Source organism: Tetrao urogallus (genome assembly GCF_951394365.1).
Source record: "Tetrao urogallus genome assembly, chromosome: 4".
NCBI classification, from domain to species: domain Eukaryota; kingdom Metazoa; phylum Chordata; class Aves; order Galliformes; family Phasianidae; genus Tetrao; species Tetrao urogallus.
Window position 1 is genome coordinate 13,659,345 of NC_136817.1, and position 19,868 is coordinate 13,679,212.

General features: G+C 40.7%; 1 protein-coding gene across 1 annotated transcript in view; it reads right to left on the bottom strand.

The window, feature by feature from the left end:
* SH3D19 (SH3 domain containing 19) overlaps positions 1 to 14,217 on the bottom strand; it is a gene marked incomplete at both ends in the record, with an annotated part of 75,047 nt that extends 60,830 nt beyond the window's left edge. Inside the window, one exon of the mRNA XM_079534912.1 lies at positions 13,836 to 14,217. Within this exon, the coding sequence (XP_079391038.1) occupies positions 13,836 to 14,217 (382 nt within the window). The remainder of the gene's footprint in view (positions 1 to 13,835) is intronic.
* Positions 14,218 to 19,868: the final 5,651 nt, after the last annotated feature.

Genomic DNA, 19,868 nt, shown 5'->3' on the forward strand with positions numbered 1-19,868 from the left:
ATACTACCTTTAATTTGGCAACATTTAATTTTCGTAGTCTTCATTATTACACAGCTGGTCATAGAAAAATATTGCAACAGTCCCCCTTAGGCAACCTCATTAGAGCAAAAGAGCCCCAAACCTCCATATCTAATCACTCATATACATAAGGCCCTGCCAAACAAAACTAAACGTTTTCCAGTTAAAAAAAAGTGCATTTGTGCTGGATCTTCAACGCCAGTTTTATTTGCACTGAGATAAGCTTCAGTGACCAGCAGGATAGCCATGTTTCTGCGTTCCATTTTGTTAAGGCAGGATGTGTTTCATGGCAGCTCCTGCTCCTTTTAGCACTTCTTGCAGAGAAGAAGTCGTAACATTGCAAAATAATTCCACTGTATAGAACCATCTATGAATTCCATTCAATTTGATTAGAAGCTGCTATACAATAAAAACTACAAGACCAAGTATTTATCTATTTATTTTAGCATTGTAACAGCAGAGTCCCTTATCAGTTGTTTAAAAGGCAGAAAGCATGAGGTGGAATTAATGAGAAACTTAGAAGAAACTTTTCTCATTAAGTTTGATAAATAGCTTTTCCCTTCCCCAGAAGGCCACAAAAGCAGAACACAAAGTTACAGAGGTAAGGGCAGACAATTTTTATACCTGCTTTGAATTCTACAGTACGCTACTAAATTACAGAGCAGTAAACTGGGGAAAAGAATGAATTACATACCCCACTGCTCCCTGCAATGAAATGGCACTGGCACTATAACCAGTGCAATATAACCCAACTGAGCCTTGTAAGCACACAGTTTATTCTTGGAAATAATGCTGGACTGATATATGGCTGAGAGGAAACAAACACACACAGCCATAAGAATACACTGAACTGGGTGAGTCCTGAACTTTGAGACCTACTGACCACAATAAAGCTTCTAATTATATCAAGACCATATTTTTAACCTGCTAAAGAGATTAACAATAAGCTACAGTCACCTTCAAAGCTTTTTGTGCACTCGTGCAATATATAAATGAAAAAATAATTTACATATTTGCTAGTGCTACATTTGCTTCTGATTTGTTATTGTGGGAGGTGATGCCTGCATTGCAACAGCAAAATTGTGTGCACACTGGTGTAAACACGCACACCAGCCAGAAGAGAGTAGCTGATAGAGAAACAGACCAAGGAAGGAGACACTGCATAAAATCTCAACGCTCCTCAAAGCTGCCTATGAGGTATGAAACTTGACTGCGCTCAGCACTGGTTACTTGTTCTGGGGACACGAGCAGTAAAACTACGTGAGCAATGACGTACATGCAGCAGATGCATATGTTAAAACACTTGTACCCTCTAAACTTCAAACAAGAAATTTACAATACGTTTATTTTTAAAGCTCTGTTTTCAAGAGCAGAGTAACTTCCAAAGGTTCAAATCAGCACAAATTCAGACACGATAGTACAGCTGGCAAGTGCAACCAGGATGTACTTGAGGTACACAGCATTAAGGCATATCCACAGCGTCACAATAGAAGCCATGAAGAACCCTCCTACTTCATCTCAATACTTTCATAGAGCAAAGTAGAAATTGATTCACCTTCTTGAAGAAGATTCATAACCACATAACACCTTCCTGTTTAACAACTGAAAAATGGTAGGTTTACATTTCTGAAACACATTTTGCTGATGTTGCTACCGTTAGCAATAAAAGTAAGTTATCTTGCAAGAAGATGGTACTACCATTTTCTTCCCAGAGATGTATGATGCCTGCATAGGTTCTGTTTAGTCCTCAACAAGAGGACAGAGCACCATCTTACACTAGGTCTGTCTGTCAGAAGGTGTCGATACACAACATGCAGTCAATTCAACACAAACAGACGTGTGAATAAATTTCTGGTTCCTACACCTTATAAACAGAGCATTTTATAAGCATCCATGTATTGCATTCATGATCTAAAGGTATCGAATGGGAGCCACAGGCTTTGAACACGTGTGCACAAACACACTCACCTGTGAAAACATAGCCCTTGGTGTTATAGTAGCAGTCTTTGTATGTATTTCAGCTAACTGCTCATAACTATTGTGAAATCATACCCTATTTTACAACTTGAAATAGACTTAAACTTTATTTGCGAAGGACTGATACCATGTAGTAAGATTAACTATTTTAGGATGCTAAACACTTAGCAAATTTCACTTTCCTCCAATACCCAACAAACCTCCCATAATCCCACCCACATTTAAGGGTAATTAAAAGTTTCCTGAATTTGCTTACTCAAAACATGTTTGAGGTAAACCTCAACAACCCATTTCTCCAGGGTAATCTTATGCGTTACGCACTTGTAAGTTAAGACTCATTTAACATCAGACATGAATTCACAATAAGGTGCTGTTGAGCATTCCCACCTCTGTAGTAGCAGCAACTAATTCAGCTCTAAAATAAACTATGAAGAGTAAAAAATGTTTCTTGATTACATGGACTCATTGACAGCAATGCTGACAGCACAGCTTCCAAAACCTTGATTTATTAATCTGGAATTTAAGCACTATTGTTAGTGGAAGGAACAGACCTATATTAGAAGAGAATTTAGAAAATGGGGGGGGGGGGGGGGTGAGAAGACATAGAAAGATAAACACTAAAATGAAATACTGTAAAGCACTAAATCAAAGAACAAATCTGTAGAAAGACAGCTATACAAGGCAAGTAACTCCACTCATCTGTCGTAAGATACTATTGGAACACTCAGATGCTCAAATACTTTTTAGCCCCTTGTTGAAATTGTTCACCCAGTCCACATCAGGACACCTAACAAGGAAAAAAAAACTTCAACCCAGTATTTTGTGGCAAGCATTTTCTACAAAAGTACACTTGAAATTAGTTCAGAAATTCTACTAGATAACAGGAAGAAATTCTATGCTGTGAGTGTGGTGAGACACAGGCACCAGCTGCCCACTGAGGTTGTGGATGCCCCCTGCCGGGAAGCATTCAAGACCAGGCTGGATGGGGCTATGAACAACCTGGTTTGAGGGAGGTGTCCCTGCCTATAGCAAGAGGTTGGAACTAGATCATTTTAGGTCTCTTCCAACCCAAACCATTCTATGATTTTTCAGGTATTCCTGTTCTTGTCATAGTCACTGAGGACCTTGGGACCTTCTAACTAACCAACCCTGCTCTCCAGGGACAAGACTTCTGATGCACTGTTTGAAGTGGGCTTCCATTTCAGCTTCCTATCTCAAATTGTTATCAGACTCTAACTTGCAGCTGGTCAGATAGGTCTGCACATCCTCATTTTCCTATGCCCGATACTGAAGCCTTGGTCACTGAACTCTCTCATTTCCTGCACAGATGCACCTTCTGCAGGTTGTGAAATCACAGTACGTGGAATCCAGCTGCATGCTATCTGAGAGCACAGTGACTCCTTGGCAAGATGGTCCTTGAGGACCAAATGATATTTAAGGATCCTTTTAACTTTATGGTGAAGTGCAAGAGGCCTTTTTGTAAGTAATCCGTTTTGTGGGATTTTCAAAAAACAAAACAAAAAAAACCCAAACATCTATATGAGAAGCAATTGTCATACTTACTTTCAGATAATCTTTAATTTCCATTTCACTGTTTGGACAGAAGCACCAATGACATTTAAGGATAATATTTGATTAACAGAACCATAGAATAGATTGGGTCTGAAGGGACCTAAAACCATCTAGTCCCAACTAGTTTAAGATCACGTAGTTCCAACCCGCCTGCTGCAGGCAGGGACAGTGCCCATAAACCAGGTTGCTCACAGCCCCATCCAGCTTGGCTTGGAATTTTTCCATGGCGGAGGATGCATCCACAACCTCACTGGTCAATCTCTTCTATTATCTCAGCACCCTCACAGTAAAGAATTTCTTCCTGATACCTAGTCTAAATCTACCCTCTTCCAGGTTAATATCATTTCACCTTGTCCTGTCAGTATATGCCCTTGTAAAACATCCCTCCACAGCTTTCCTGTAGGCCCCCTTCAGGTACTGGAAGGCCACTAAAAAACCTCCCTGGGGTTTTCTGTTCTCCAGACTGAAGCCCTCCAACAATGACCTTCTTATCATGGGCCCACTTGCCTAACCAGTGAGGAACATTTAGATATATTTCCAGGCCCCAAAACAGAAAAAAGCAATTTGTGAAGAAGGAACACAGAAAATGAATGAGAGGGATAAGGAGGAAATAGCATGTCAGAAAAAAAAAAGAATGAACACCATCCACTGAGATAGGAGAGGCAAGCAACCCTCTTGGAGCACAGGGCTTTTACACCCCTTGTTAAGAAACGCATGCTCAGGAAACGTTACCATGGTTCACAACCCAGATTGCTGTGTTGCTTACTTAAAAGTTGAAAAACATGGATAAGGAGGACACAGTCTGCAAGATGAAAACGTACACAAATCATAACAAAAACACTGTCTCTTTGTGAACCAAATGAAAGCTCTAAATCACAATTTAAGCAGTATCTTAAAAATAACCATTCATATTACAGGCATACACCTTTTGTTCTTCACTAGCGGGCCTTGTAGTTCAGGTAAGAGCAGACTGCACCTGTCTCCCGATTTCTGAGAAATTACAGTACTTCACAAAGCTCTCTCATCTGTTTTTCAGAATGTTTAGCAATTGTACTTCCTCCTCCTTCAGGCTTTCAGAAAACACACAATAGGAAAAAAGCTATTATAATAAGTCCTTCTTAGTAGCTTCTAGCCTTGACATCAGGTTAGCGCATCTAGTCTTTAGTCTTCTACATAATTCCACTCTCATCCTATTGCTGTTCAAGGTAACATGCAGTAGTTCCTCTCTACTATCCCATGAAAGGCTTCAAAAGCCATAAAGCATCTTTAAACAACTGATGACAAGATGGCAAAGCCACCAGCAACCAGAAAAGGCAAAAACAAGGCTCCTGTGTTTACCACAGAGGAGAAAAAACAGGGAATTTCACCCAGGAATCCAAAGCTGCCAGTGACCATTGCAATCAGCACTACCTTAGAGCAACAGATCCATTCCCAAGCATGCCTAGACCTGACCTTTTCACTATTCTGCTCCTGTGCATACATCAGAGGATTCAGCAGAGCCATCCAACCCACACTACTAAGCACCTTAACTTCACTCTGTCACCAAGAGCATAACAACGTTCCTCAACTAAGTGTTCTTAATGATGGATCCACCAATGCCAACTAAGCAGCAAATGGAGAAATAAAGTGTGCTTAGAGTCACAGTAGCAGCTACTATACCATTTCTAGAGTAGATGCTGGTGATCTACAGAGTATTGCATATGGAATAAGCATGGGAAAAGATACTTGGCCCTCTTGATACTGTGCCTACTACTGCTGGAAACATGAGGCCTGCTTCTCTTCTCTCAGCAATACCACTTCTCCAAGCACTGTCTTGACCTGCTTAAACAAAGAGGTGCTGGACTACAGCACGCACCTTCCGCTCCAGTACTCTCTCTCTGGTGAGCTTCATCCTTCCAGTTTGGAGATCACTGACTATTTTTTCATCTAGAATCATCTAGACCTTCAAGAAAATTCTATAAAGGTCTTGGAAGAGACCATCAAGATCACCAAGTTCAACCATCAACCCAAAATTTTGACAAGCTTTTGACAAATCACAAGCTTGCGGTACCTGTCATGAGATAATAGTGGCACCTGATAATGCCATTTTCCAAGTACCAAGTAACAAAACATATTTTTCCAGAACTTTTAATTTGATCCCAAATCCCATCATTTCTACTAGTTTCTATACTGCAGATTTACAGTACAATCATAAAATGAATACAACACACCAAGGGAACAATTTATTACGTGAAAGTTATCAAAATGCTGAGCTTGTTCCCAGGCTTTTACGTCCCATCACTCACACAGGATGAGTAAACAATATTTTAATAATAAATAACACCACAGTACTCTGTTCACTCGAAAATTCTTGTAAATGATTTAACACAGATGTGCACAACCCAAATCAATTTTCATGTGTTGATCTGTGATACTGACTGCTTGGGTTTTAATGCAAGACAGAGCACATGATGAATATAAATCTATCACCTCAAGAAAACTATTTACATTTAATTTTAGCTTGTCTCCTACATACAGAAATAAAATGCTATAGCTGAAGAACTACCACTAATAGCTTATTTCATGCATACAGTATCCTGTCTAGAAGGAGAATGCATCAGAAATACCTTCATAAGAAACAAAGTGCCTGAAATTTACTTACAGTTTCTGGAATATAAATCACCGTGTTCTAAGTCACATTAAAAAAAGCAAAATATTTATGGAACATTCATCATCACAATCCAAAAACTAATGAATAGCATATAAAATATCAGCCAGCATGTAACAGAGAAGTTTTAAATAATGCAAATTAAGTTGTGTTCTTACTACAAGGTAACATTTGAAAGCCAAAAGTTTAAGTGGCTTCAAAAAGGAATTAATTTAACATAGATTTTCATATGAGCTTCCATAAGTCTCTAAGATAATGGCTGCAAAGGAGAAAGAAACCTTCTTGGTATTAAAAATTAAATTCCAGTAGAGATTTCTTGCATACTTTCTTGAAGACACTTAGATGCACTTGTAAGAAATAGATTTCTAATCAAAATGAACCTCTTATTTGATACATCATAACTTTTCTATGGAAATCAAAATTGAAGTATTACTTAGAGGTTTTTTCCAGTTTGGACCATGAGGCAAAATAATTTCAAGCTTCACTGTGACCCAGCCTTTCAGGCTGGTCCCAAACACAGCTACATACAGCCACAAGAAGCCAAAAGATATTTTTTTTTCTTGTTGTTCTGTGTGCAAAAGAAATCACAGACAAATGAAGTTCATCTTTGAAGCATCTTATTTAGAACTCTATTAAATCTTGTTCAAGTGTCCTGAGATCAAGACAAAATGTCAAATTGATGTTTTTAGAACACATCTGAACCATAGAAAACTGCCGATTTACAACTCCACCTGAATCAGTTAGTATAACACAGCACTACATCAGATAATCAACTTAAAGACAGTGATATCCATAAAATACTGTCTTTTGAAATTCATAAAGCATCGGGAACACAAAAGATGATGTCCTGCTACATGCCATCATCCACTAAATCTATGCTTGCCCTAAAAACTTATTTTCATTCTTCACTAAGGAGAAGGATGATTGCCAAGCATAAACCACAGACAAACAGATAATATGAGGTCTTCTCAAATCCATAGTTGGAATGTTTCAGTAACTTTGGTACATGTTGTTTTTCAAGCAGAGAGCAAAATTTAGCCAATGCTTCATCTCTGGTTTTGTAAAACACTGGATATGCGAAGCAGAACTGCTCAGTGAGAGTACTGAAAGGACCAGGTTTTTCCAGCCCAGTAGAGAGCAGGCAAACAAGTTACTTAACAGCAGCATACAACTGTTTGAAGGGCAGTAACAGAGCTCAAAAATCCAAGCTGTTCCTGATATTAGCAGACAGTGTAACAAGAGGCAATAAACGCAAATGAAGCTTCGGTGGTTCAGGATGAATATGAGAAACAATTCCTTTGCTAGGAGGCAGTGCAGCACTAGAAGAGGTTGCAAATCCTTTTTTGGGAGATACTGTTCACAACATAGCTAAAGAAAGCCTTGCGGGATGGATTCTGTCTCAGCAAGATTCCTGCACCAATTCAGAGGCTGGATAAGGCCACTCTCAGAGCTAACTTTCACCCAATTCGGTGGCTACTTTAAGCCACAGAAAGTAAAAACATAAAAATGATTAAAAAAAAGAAAGCAACTATGCACTATTATATGTAAAGCATTGTATTTAACTAGAGATAATAAGCATCAATAGAATAAACGTCAAATGATTTTAAGTGCTTTCAAAATAAAAATTCATATTGCACTACAGATATAGATACAGATATACATATACATATATATATATACACACACACACACACACACACACAGATACAGAGAAGAGGTCAACACCACCTCTCCATTGTTTCCAGATTTTAACTCAAAGCTATACTGCCAAAAGTTAATAATTAACAATGTTATTTACAAATATTATGCCTGTTTCATCCGTAAACAAAAACTGATGCTGTAAAACCTTATTAAGAATCACAGAATGGCTTGGATTGGAAGGGAGCTTAAAACTGCCACAGGCAGGGACACCTCCTGCTAGGCAAGTTGCTCAGGTTTTCACCATGACATTGTGACTCACTCTACCCTTCGCTATCAATACCATTTCGTTATGCAACAATCCTGTTTTATTACTTGTTACCTTGACAGGAAATGATTGATTACAACATGCAGTAAATAGCATGGTCTTTGGACAATCATAACTCAGTGGGTTGTTCTGTTCAGCTATAATCTCATCACTCCTTACGCAATGATTCATTTCTGTGCTTCTCTTCGGCTGTAATCTAGCAGAAGAAGGTTCATTCCATCACATAACTCTTCACTGTTATTTGTCATTATACAGTCTCCTTAGCTAGGTAAACATTACACCCTGCCAACTATCACCAATTATTCAGTTATTTTCCTTAGAGTAACATCTATTTTTGGAAGGGTTGTTTCTTCAGAAGACAACTTCTGCTTTGGTTCAGTTGACACTTGCCCAAACTTCAACATCTTTTTTTTTTTTTTTTTTTTTTTTTTTTTTTTTTTTTTTTTTGCCACTGACAATACACTAGAATTTAAAAAAAAAAAAAAAAAAATGCATTTCCACGTACAGGCTACATTATTATCTTCACAAAAACGTACAGTCTTACGCTTAACCCACCAAACCCCAAACCAGATTTGCGGAGCAATAAATTTAGGGGAAACATGCAATAACTTCAGTAAGCTATAGAAAAAACCTTATCAGGTAATCTAATTAACCAGGTAATCCTTACCTGATATAACATACTAGCTCTAGCATGAGATTATTACATAAAGAACACCAATAATGTAATTCTTAAGTGCTTTACTGTGTGGTGCCTCAATCACAAAGCTGGAAGCCCTTGAGCCTGAATTGGGACTGCAAAAACTAAAATAGACCAAATCCCAAGAAAACAAGAGCTCTTAATCCAGCTGGCAACCAACCTTTCCACCTCTTTAACTTGTGATCCATCTGATTAAATAAATGCTCACAAAGCTTTCTTCTTTTCAAGGACTTCTTGTGTGCACACGGACAGGCTAGCAGATCACAGGTATACTTTGCATTCATTCAATACAATTGATCTGTTATTATCTTCTCCCCTTTTGAGTTGGTTATTCTCACTACAGAAAAGTGGAACAACTTCCAGATTAGTACTGAAGGACACAAGAATGCTGATGACAAAGATCCCAGTTGACCATTCCTGACTTCTGCAAGCAGAAGCAGATTGTTCCACTTCATAAATGTAAGGTTTAGTTAAGCTTATAGTAATACAACACCTAACTCCTACAGCCACTTTCTCTGCATCACATTTTTCTCTCTACCCCAGGGTCACAGCACCCCATGGGAGCTGTTATGACCAAGCTGTTCATATTATGATCCAGTGAACCCTAAAGAAGATCATCACTCAATCAGTTACAGGCTGAATTTCATGAACAGTCTCAGACCTTACTCTTTTATCCTGGAGACTGAACACATATAAAGCCATTTGGGAACAACTACAACACTCTTGTAGCAAATATTATCTGCAAAAAAAAGTCCCTGATGCCTGCAAAGTACTGTTCCCTGCATTTCTTCAGCCACACTCCACCAACATACCTCCTTAATTTCTCAGCATGTTGAGAGGGGCAATGTTCAACCTTAATTTGTCACATTTGACACAGCTCATTGTTCTCAGCTTCCAAAACAAGTCAGCACCAGTATGATGTGGGAGTTGTGGGAGTATAAAAAAATTGATCCATCTTAACTCGATCTTGTTTTGGCTGAAAACCAAAACATCCATTCAACTGACCAACCAAAAAACGATAATTTCACCCGTAACCTAAATTTGCCCAGTACTGCTGATAAGTTCCAGAAAACACTCCCAAATTGTGGGAAGAAACAGGAAAAAAAAAAATCAGATATTTTAGTCAACATATCAGAATTTATAGCCACTGTGCAGGAGCAAACCACAGACAAACATCTGCCATAAAAACAGAATAATATTAAATTAGGTTAATGTCTTTCTGTACTACTGGCCATCTGTAGTTTTAACTGCACATTAAATTAAAAAATCACAATAGCTCTTCATTATGAACTTAAATTTTATTACTGACTTCTACATTTGGCTATTTTTCTTCTTATTTGAAGTAAAGAAACATCTGCTACCTCCATTACAGATTCATCTTTTTGTAGGAACACTGACTAGAATTCAAAGTGAAGTGACATACATGCTAAATGAGTTTAAATTTCACATGTGCTTCAGGTAACACCAGAATACTGAGATTTTCTCCCACTCCTAACAGGGCAAGTCTTTAGTGGACAGACACAAAATTAACCAAAGCAATTCATAACTAAGATTTACTGGACTCACTATAAGGTCTCCTGGAAATGCACTTATTTTACTATGTACACACAAAATACAAAGCTACTAAACACAGGAAAGCATACCACAGAGTCCAAAGTTAAATTGGATAAATAAGTCTAAAGGAATAGAATGTCTTAAGTTTGTTTGATTTTTCTTTTTTAATATTCACAGCACTTTTTTAATAAAATAAGAATACTAATACTCTAAATTAAAAAAAAATCTGTTGAAATTCAAGATTCTGTTAGAATGTTTTCTGTAACTTCCTTGAATAAAAATGTATGCAGCCCAAATATGGAACAAAAGAAGGGAATAAAGAATCACGTTATTTTATTTATATTGTTTAAAAAAGTTCCTCATAGGAGCAATACCATCTCATTTATCTGTGTAGCTTTTTTTTTTTTAAGAATATATCCTAGTTTTATTTCCTATTACTTGAACAGTGAAAAGAAATAAAACCAAGACAACCATCATTTTTTCAAAAAGAAAACCGTTCTATTAATGCAATTCTTTAAGTGCTTTGCTCCTGTTTTCTTCCAGTTTTTCCAGAATATGCTAATCAAAAAAAGCTTTCTCGAATTCAGAGATAACTCACCTATTGGCATGACATGCAATGGTGTAAATAGGCCATCACACAACGTAGTTAAGCTATCTAAGATGAACTGTCATGGACAAGCAAGGCTCTGATCCCACCTCATCCAGCAACATCTGCAAGTACCCATTCCCTACTTTAACATCAGTGCTGACACTTACCTACTGCTTCAGCAAGATCCTTCAGCTTATTAAACCAGCAAAAATAAATCCAAACACCCTATCCAATCCATGAAAAAAAGAAAAACACACAAGTAGATCTCCAACAGCTCAAGCTATATTTTCTGAACAATCCAAGCCAAACTAACTCCTGGCTGGCATAGAATCTTACCTCCCTCAGGCCTCATGTTCCCACTCTCTCTTTTGTGCCAGCTTCAACATTCATCAGATTCTGTACAGAACCACTCCAGCAAGCTGAATCAGCAGAACGTCATCTACCAAAGAGACGAAAAACAGCTTTCTGCTGGGCCAGTGCACTGAAACAGGTTGGTGCACGTCCTAGTGAACACAAGAACTCTGAGCTCAGCCTCCACAGCCACCAGAGCAATCAGCCCAGGCTGCCACAAAAGCACAATTGGCTCACCAGCAGGTCAGACAAGTAGCAGAGCTTGTGACCCCAGAGAGAACAGAACTGTACGTCCAAGGAAGTCGTGACCCCCCCCGACAGCAAGCTGCTAGATTAGTTTGCTTCACCCTCTTGTGTCCAGAGTAACACAACTGCAACTAACTTCCTGGACAAACAGCCCTTCATTCAATGGCATCCTGTACTCTGGTCCTCCAGTAAAGCACTGCTAATTTCATGTCTGAGTGTTTTATAACACTGAAGCATTTCCGAACTTTCACCTTTCAACTAACTGCCTCTTGCTTTGCATACAAGCCTTGTTTGTGCAGGGCAAAGGTGAGCAACTGCCCCTACTCTCATGCATACACTGAACCTACCAGAAACTAAACTTGCACATCATCACCGTTAGTTTAACAGATTGAAATGCTTCAATTGACAGCCAGCTAAGATGCATCAGCTCCTTTCAAGCCCTGTAAAAACATTCAGTAAGTCATTCAGTGCTGAACTACACTAACATTTTGTTACTGTAACTGCACATAATACACCAAAAAAAAAACAAAACATTTTCAAGAGGCTTGTAGATTACAGTACAAGAAACCATCAAACAAGGGAAGGACAACAAACTCATCCACCTAACAAGATATTTCTCACAGATGCCTTAAGAACACTGCTGGCAGGCTTTACGTCTGCTTTCCAATGCACAGTCTTTAGAACAGATGGAAGGGAGGAGCAACAGCCACAGCAGAACATTCATCATTTACACATTCTTTACACAAGTCAGGTAGGCAGTGTCTGGCTGCTTTAGAGAGGGATGCCAGGACAAAATAATAATGAAAATTTAAAAACTGAAGAAGTGTTATTTACTACTCATTAGTAGCATTACACCCAAGAGAAAATCCAGGAACAAGCTTTGTTTCACAACAAGAAAACTAAGATTACATACGTATATACATGAACAGCAGAAAGAAATGTTTTCCACCAATAAAAGTCTCCAAACAAACCTTTAAAGAACAGACACCAGAACTAGCAGCTCATGTTTTGCTACTGAAGAAGTTGTACAGGAACCAACGCTGGTTTTGCACCCTGCCCTCGATGAGGCGAAATGCTGCACATGTGCCAAGCCACAATGGCAGCTGCTAATCTAGCACCTGCCCAGGAATGCACTTACACAGCTGGGCTGTGGGGAGCCACAGGACAAGCATGTTGTGAGCTTTCCTCTGCAGTAAGATCCCTCAAATTGCTATGTTTTTCTCATCTACAAGGGAATGTTCCTGCTGCTCAAAAGGAAGCAAAACCGCATGAATTGTACAAGTTATTAAATTATTAAGGTTATATGATAATTACTAAATGCCACTATATTTGGAATCCAATTTGAAATAGGAAGAGTAGCTGGTAATTGTCCTGGAAACAAACCTAATGAAAACAATTCAATCTAGAGGAAATTTTACAGAGAAGAGGAAAAAGGCCACATTTACCCATTTAGTTATCACGGAAAATGTGATACAGGCATTGCTTGTCAATTAACAATGAGAACTGAATTAAAGGAATCACTTCAACTGCTGACAGGGCCCACTGGATTTCACCACATCAAATAAAATCTGATTTCCTTCAAGCCACTATGAAGTTTGCTCCCAGCCTCCTGTCTCCACTCTTTCTTGTGCACACAAGTTCTTACCTCCTTTTTGCCAAGGCTTGCCATCCTTACCTATGCGGAAATAGTTACACGCAGACAACTTTTAAATCTAGGTGCTCCTCCACCCCGGGATTTACAAGATGAATCAGTCACACATTTTATCTCACGGTATGTTAAGTATTTGGATGCACTTGGTGGGCAACACACATCTATGTCACCATTAGGTTAGAAGAGCAATCTCTCAGAGCACACTTCACCACCCTCAGAGCACATGCTTTCAGTTGACACAAGGCAAGGTACCGATGCGCCCCTACTGAATTCATTTTAGTGAAACCGATTGGGTCAGCACGCTTCAGCAGAGCTGCTAATGCGAACCACCCTAACGTAGGAATCCAGTCCCACCAACCAGGCAAGGGCTGGTTACTGAGGGGCCACCAGGTACTCGAGCATCAATTGTTCAGCGTGGAACACCCCGGCCATCCTCTCACAACTCACAGCCGGGAGCCCACGCGTCCTTCCAGCAGGGAGGCTCCGACCGCTCGGCCTGGCAGTCCCCAGACGGCCGACACCGCAGCCCGGCGCCTCGCCTTCCCCAGACCCTCGCCCGCTCCTCACCTGCTGCCGAGCCCAGGGCCCGGCGGTGCCTCCTGCCGAGCTCCCGCAGCTCCTCCTCGTCCTCCTCCAACCTCCAGGCTTCGGCCATCGGCAAGGGGGCGCGGCCGACGCCGCTCAAAGGCCGGGTGCTACCATAGCCGACCGGGGGCCCTCCCGCCCCTTCCCAGGACGGCGGGGGAGGCCGGCGCCCTCCCTCAGCGCGGCCGCTCGTCCCCGAGCCCGTCCCCGCCGGGCCTGCCTCGCACCTGCGCCCTGCCCGCGAACTGTCGCGCTCCTGCCGGCGGGGCGAGCTGGGGCGAGGAGGCGGCCGGCTGCCGAGGAGAAGGCGGCGGCGGCGAGAGGAGGAAAGGCAGCGGAGACGCCGGCTGCCCTTCCTGCCCATCCGCGGCTCGGCGTCAGCAGGAAGCCCCACGGCCGCCTGGCACCACTACAAAAGGGGGCGGAGGAGACAGCGAGGGGAGGAACCTGCGGCCGCCGGCGGGCAGCGCCGCGCCGGGCACCTCGCGGCTACAGCGGGCCGGGATCGCGCCGGGCAGGCCTGCGTGGGTCCCGAGCGGCACCGCAGTACACGATGATGGGAGCGCGGTCGCGGTCTTGCTTCCACTTAAAAGCCAAGTGTAAGAAGAAAAAAAGGCTGCTTACTGCGAGGGAGCTGGCAAACCGGGAACTCGAGCAGTTCGTGGAGGTGCAGGTGTCATCACGACAGGGCTCCGGCATCCTTCAAGATGCAGGGTGCAGTCGGGGCAGGTGTCCTGCTCCATCCTGAGAAGACCTGGACAGGAAGAGAAGCATAGGAGATGTCAAAAAAAAAAAAAAAAAAAAAAATAGAGATAAGAAATGCAGTCTAACCCTGCTGATCTGGGCTCTGGGAGGTCCATCACCTTAGAGCTGTGTGAAGGAAGGCATTCCAACAACAGTGAGCTCCAACTTAGAAGCTGGAGGATGTGGGTTTTGGCATGAGGTTCACAAGGGGCTCTCTTAAACCTCTTAAGAAGTGGTCTTATGGATGCACTTGAAACAATGAAGTGCACACTTCCAGTACTAAAGTGATATGCAACATCTGGCTGCACTTCAGGTTGGACACTTGAAACACAGTTACAGTTTCAGCTTTTTTTTTTTTTTTTTTTTCAGGGCCACCCCAATTGTATCTAGAAGCAAAATAACATCGTTCCATCTTGTAATACAAGTTACCATAAAACCAATTCATAAAGCTTTTTACCAGTGACTTCACAGTGAACCTTACTGAGGAAAGAGCATATGAGGAAGTAAAACTCAGCTTTGGAGCAGGTGGATCATGGCCAGTAAAAAAAAAAAGTGTGACAGTACATTAGAGCAGGACGAGAAAATACTAAGTAATCCCCATGTTGAGCAATATCTGTGTTTACTCAGTAAGCACCATCGACTCCATGCACTGAATGAAGTACTATTCAGGAACAAAAAGTATATAACACATAAAAACAAAAGATGGGCTGTGCTTTTATTTCTGCTCCAGTCCTTGAGCGCTAAGAGCTTTTACCTTCCTACCCTCCCCCCAACACCACCCCCACCCCAAGCATTTAGTGTTTAAGGGACATAATAGTACTAAGCACATGCTATAAAAGGACCTAAGGCTAGTCATAAAACTGAATGTACAGTAGGAGTGTATTAGAGACAAGTCAAACCTGTCACCACAAGTACGTGTTGTCAAAAGTCACATGCTTCAGGTGAGCTCTGCATGAGAGGAGTGGGTGTTGGCTAAAAGACCTCACAAATTCCAATGCCAGATCAATGCCTTGCAATTGATCCAGTCTGGGTATGGAATTCCTCTACAGTGCAATTCTGCCACAGACACTCTAAAGAGGTTCACCAGAAGGCCTTATCTCTAAGAAAAAAAAAAAAAAAAAAAAAAGCAGTTCTAACACGGAAAAGTGTGAGGAACACCGGAAGGGAGTAAAGTCACTGGAACGTGTATGAGACAAGAATCTCACATAAAACAAACAGGATGTGTTGTTTGTACTCTAGTTCTCTGCTGTAGAGCAATAATGCTACACCTGTTTTCAGTGCCTAAATACCACTACCCACAAAGTAACAAAGAGCAATAAAACCAGATAGCCAGATCTGCATCACAGTCAAAGAAGGTTTCTAGATATGAAGCTCCACAGAGTAACATGGTGTAGCAGTATAACATGATGGAAAACATAGCAGTAACAGCAGGGTAGCAAAGTCCTAGGCTGCAGCAAGTGAGGACAAGCCCAAGTGCAGCAGACATGGACACAGAAGCAAAGAAAAAAAAAAGCTGCTTACCCTTGGAAGGCCTCGGGTACACAGTGATCTCCAGTGAGATTCCCTTGCCTCCACTGCCAGCCCTTAAATGAGGTCTGGGAAGGGATGGATGCTGGTTCCACCCCTCTGCTCACTTAGGTGCACTGCATATATCTGAGCTCCCCTGGGTTGGCCCTGCTCAATCACTGCTTCAGGCCATGACTTAGAATTTTCACTATGCATAGCAACAGCTGGGAGCCTAAAATTATATAGAAGACAAACATGGACACAATGGAAAAGGGGTAATGAATGTAGTAAGAACAGGGAGGACTGTTTCTAATATGCCCAAAACACAATTGTAAAAGCCAAGAGAAAGTCTTACTTAGAAATGAAAGCCCTGTACTTAGATTATACAGAACAATGAGGTCTCTGAAATGCCATCTTGGCCATATACCAAGCTCTGCCGCTGGGCAATGGCAGCAAGCATTGAAGTTCCTCCTCAGAGCTAGAGGTGATTAAGAAATGCCTGGAACTGGCCCAGAACAGATTTAACTAGAATGGAAGAGATCAGACTGTGATACAGTTCACAGTGGATACAAGATTCAGGTAGCAATAACCAACATGCTTCCAGAATCTACTGGAAACTATTTCCAGCCACTAACACTGGAAACAAGTAAAAATAACCAGTATTCGAATAAAATCGAAATCTAAAGCGGCATTGCTTAAGACCCTTACACCAGGATTTTCTTTCTTTTTTTTCTTGCTTCTTATTGCAAGAAAGCTCAATGTGATAATGTACATTACCTCCACAAGGAGGTAGCTTACCACTAGGTAGAACTCCTCAGGATATGTTGTCCATTGGTGTATTCACACTGCCTGTGTGCAAATGCTACAAGTATTCAAAGCTTGGAGGCACTTTTTTTTTTTTGCTTTACATGCCTGTAGAAAAATGTGTGTGGGATAATACATAAGTATGATCAGGAGAGTACACTTTCATCCTCTTCACTTCTCTTAACAGCATTATCTGCTAATACACAAAGACTAACGGCACAGAGACAGAGAACTTGGTTTCTTACAAGGAATTATTTTCTAGTGAGCACTTGTCCAGATACACTCATTCATACTGCGAGTGCGAGCTGATCCTCACATCCATTGATGTTGGTGTTCTCAGGTGATCAACAGCTTCAGCATTGCTCTGTCAAAGCAGCATTTCATCAGCATTTTGATACTCGATAAAGCTGTACAAATAATGGAAGTAATTGGGAAGACAAGCCTTCAGGAGATAAATGGGGCTCTGACAGAGTGCTCCTGAGTAGCTCCACCTGAGCAGACCCAGTGACACAGCCCCATGCTTGGTTAAGTGTGTTCTTGAAGGAGAGAGCTGTACTTCTGGGGCTTTAAACAAGCAGCAAAATCAGTTGTAGAAATAACCAAAACAGCTGGAGTTACTGGCTGATCTAATAATAGCTTAGTCCAGACAGAGTAATTTGTGATAATTTGGCTCAGATTGGAACGCAAGAAAAAAGTTCCACTGGGTTCCCACACCCAGGGGAAGAAGGAAATGGGGGTGGGGACTGAACTTAACAGTTTCAAACACAGCAAAAACTGAAGACACACAAGAAATTTTCTCCAGAAGGAAAAAAGCTCCTCTTCTGCTTCTCAGCAAATAAACCAGTAGACAATTAAAAAAATAAATAAATAAATAGAAAACAAAGGAGAGGAAGAAAAAGTAAACAGGGGAAAAAAAACACAAGAAGTTAAAAAAAAAAGAGAGCACACCACCACATGTCCTGCACTTAAGTGCTGTATGAAGTACAATATCTTTGTGTCTTAGAAGCAAGATGAAAGACAAAATACACTGTTGTACTGCACTGAGAATCTCTGCTGTGTGTATATGCGTAGGAATAAAAAGACCTCTGTGTATTTCATAGCTATACTTCTCCTAGAAAAGAAATCTTATTGTCTCAAAGTCTGTAATTTAGCTGCTAGAATCTGGAAATTTCTCACTGGGATTCTACTTTGCTATATGTACTAATGCTGTAATGCGCATACTTGGAATTTCACAATGGAACAGCAGAAGGAAGCAACTGGGTAAATGGGTCTTTGTAGTCTCTGCAGAACATTTACAATTAGTTGCCTTAATAGTTATTATCTTTTAAGTATTTCGTCCTGATTTGCATCCTTGGAATTGCTGCTTTGTGTGTCCCTGCAAATAGACACTGTTTTTCAACAACAAAATATCAGCTCCATAGAGCTGCTTAATTGAAGCTGCCTATGTAGCCTCAGTGTCTATTCAGATGCTGCAAAGCAGCTGAAGCCTGCAATGAATCTATCAGTGTTTGGCAGAGATACAGAAACCTCAGACCACAAAAGAAAGCAGACTAGAGATTTTTTTTTAAATGCGAAGGATGAAGAGCTTGCGAAAGAGAAAACGTAGCCTTTAGACACAACAACATTATTTTTGTTCTGAGTAAAAATAACAAGGATCTTGCTCAACAGAGAAGCAGCACTGGCAATATAGCCACTATAGGAAATGGACTCTGTGGAGAGTCAAGATCTGATAATTGGATCTCCATTTGTGTTCATCTGGTCCAATGGATTCTCGGGTAGCTGGAGAATAACGAATCAGGAGCCTGCAGGCTTCCTGAAAGGACTCCAGATAAGGCTGGGCTCCTTTGTGCTGTTACAACTACTTGTGGTTCCCATCACATCAGCAGGATGACAGTCTAAACATTGATGATTTTGTGATAAGTGAAGATGACAGAAATAGAAGATGATTGATTTCCTTGAATAAAAACCTTTCTGAGAGAAACACTGAAATTACCTCTACAGGAAACTAAGGATTCTGAGATAGGTATAAGAACAACAAAAAAGAAAAGACTTTTGCATGCATAGAAAGAATCTAATAATTGCAAATTATCAGAAACCATAGGGTAATCCACAAGATAAATAAATAAAACAGGTGACCAAATACACAAACTATTCAGGAGCTTTTAGAGTTGCTAGTTTTTGAATTAGTTCTACTAATAATTTTAATTACTTAAGCTGTTTTTTGTTCTTTTTTTTAACTTGGACAAAAATACCCTTTACTTTCCTATCTTTTTAATTAGCAAACATCTTGTAATACAGTAACATGATGAAAAACACAGCAGAGAGAGCAGAGTAGCAAAATCCTAAGCTACAGTAAGCAAGGACTTCGCTCAAAAGCAACAGGTATAAGCACAGACGCAAAAGAAAAAAAAAAAGCAAGTCACTTACCTTCAGAAGGCCACAGATACACAGGAATCTCCAGCAGAAAAAACCCTTACCTCCACTGCCAACTCTTAAATGAGGTCTGCGAAGGGGCAGACCCGGCCTCCACCCCCTTCTGCTCACTCAGGTACATTGCATGCACCTGAGCTCCACTGGGTTGGCCCTGCCTTCCTCTAGGTGCTCAATCACTGGTTCAAGCTGTGACTCAGCATTTCTGCTACACATCACCAAACAGTATTTCTTGTCTTATATTACTAATGAAATCTAATTATACCACCTCTGTGATTAAAGAGATTGAGGAAAAGAAGTAAAATGAAGTGAGAAAATATAGAAGGGAAAGAGCTGTTTGAGAGGTGAATTCTTCCTAGAAAGAGAGGCTACCAAGGCCAAATGCATTTTTAGTTCATACTTTGAAGTATGATTGTTTACTCTATAACCAAATCTTATTAGTAGAGAGCATTGATGTTGTGCTAAGTATCCTGGCAACAGCATCATGTAAGATGTGTCCAATATGATAATACATGTGAGTACAACACCTAA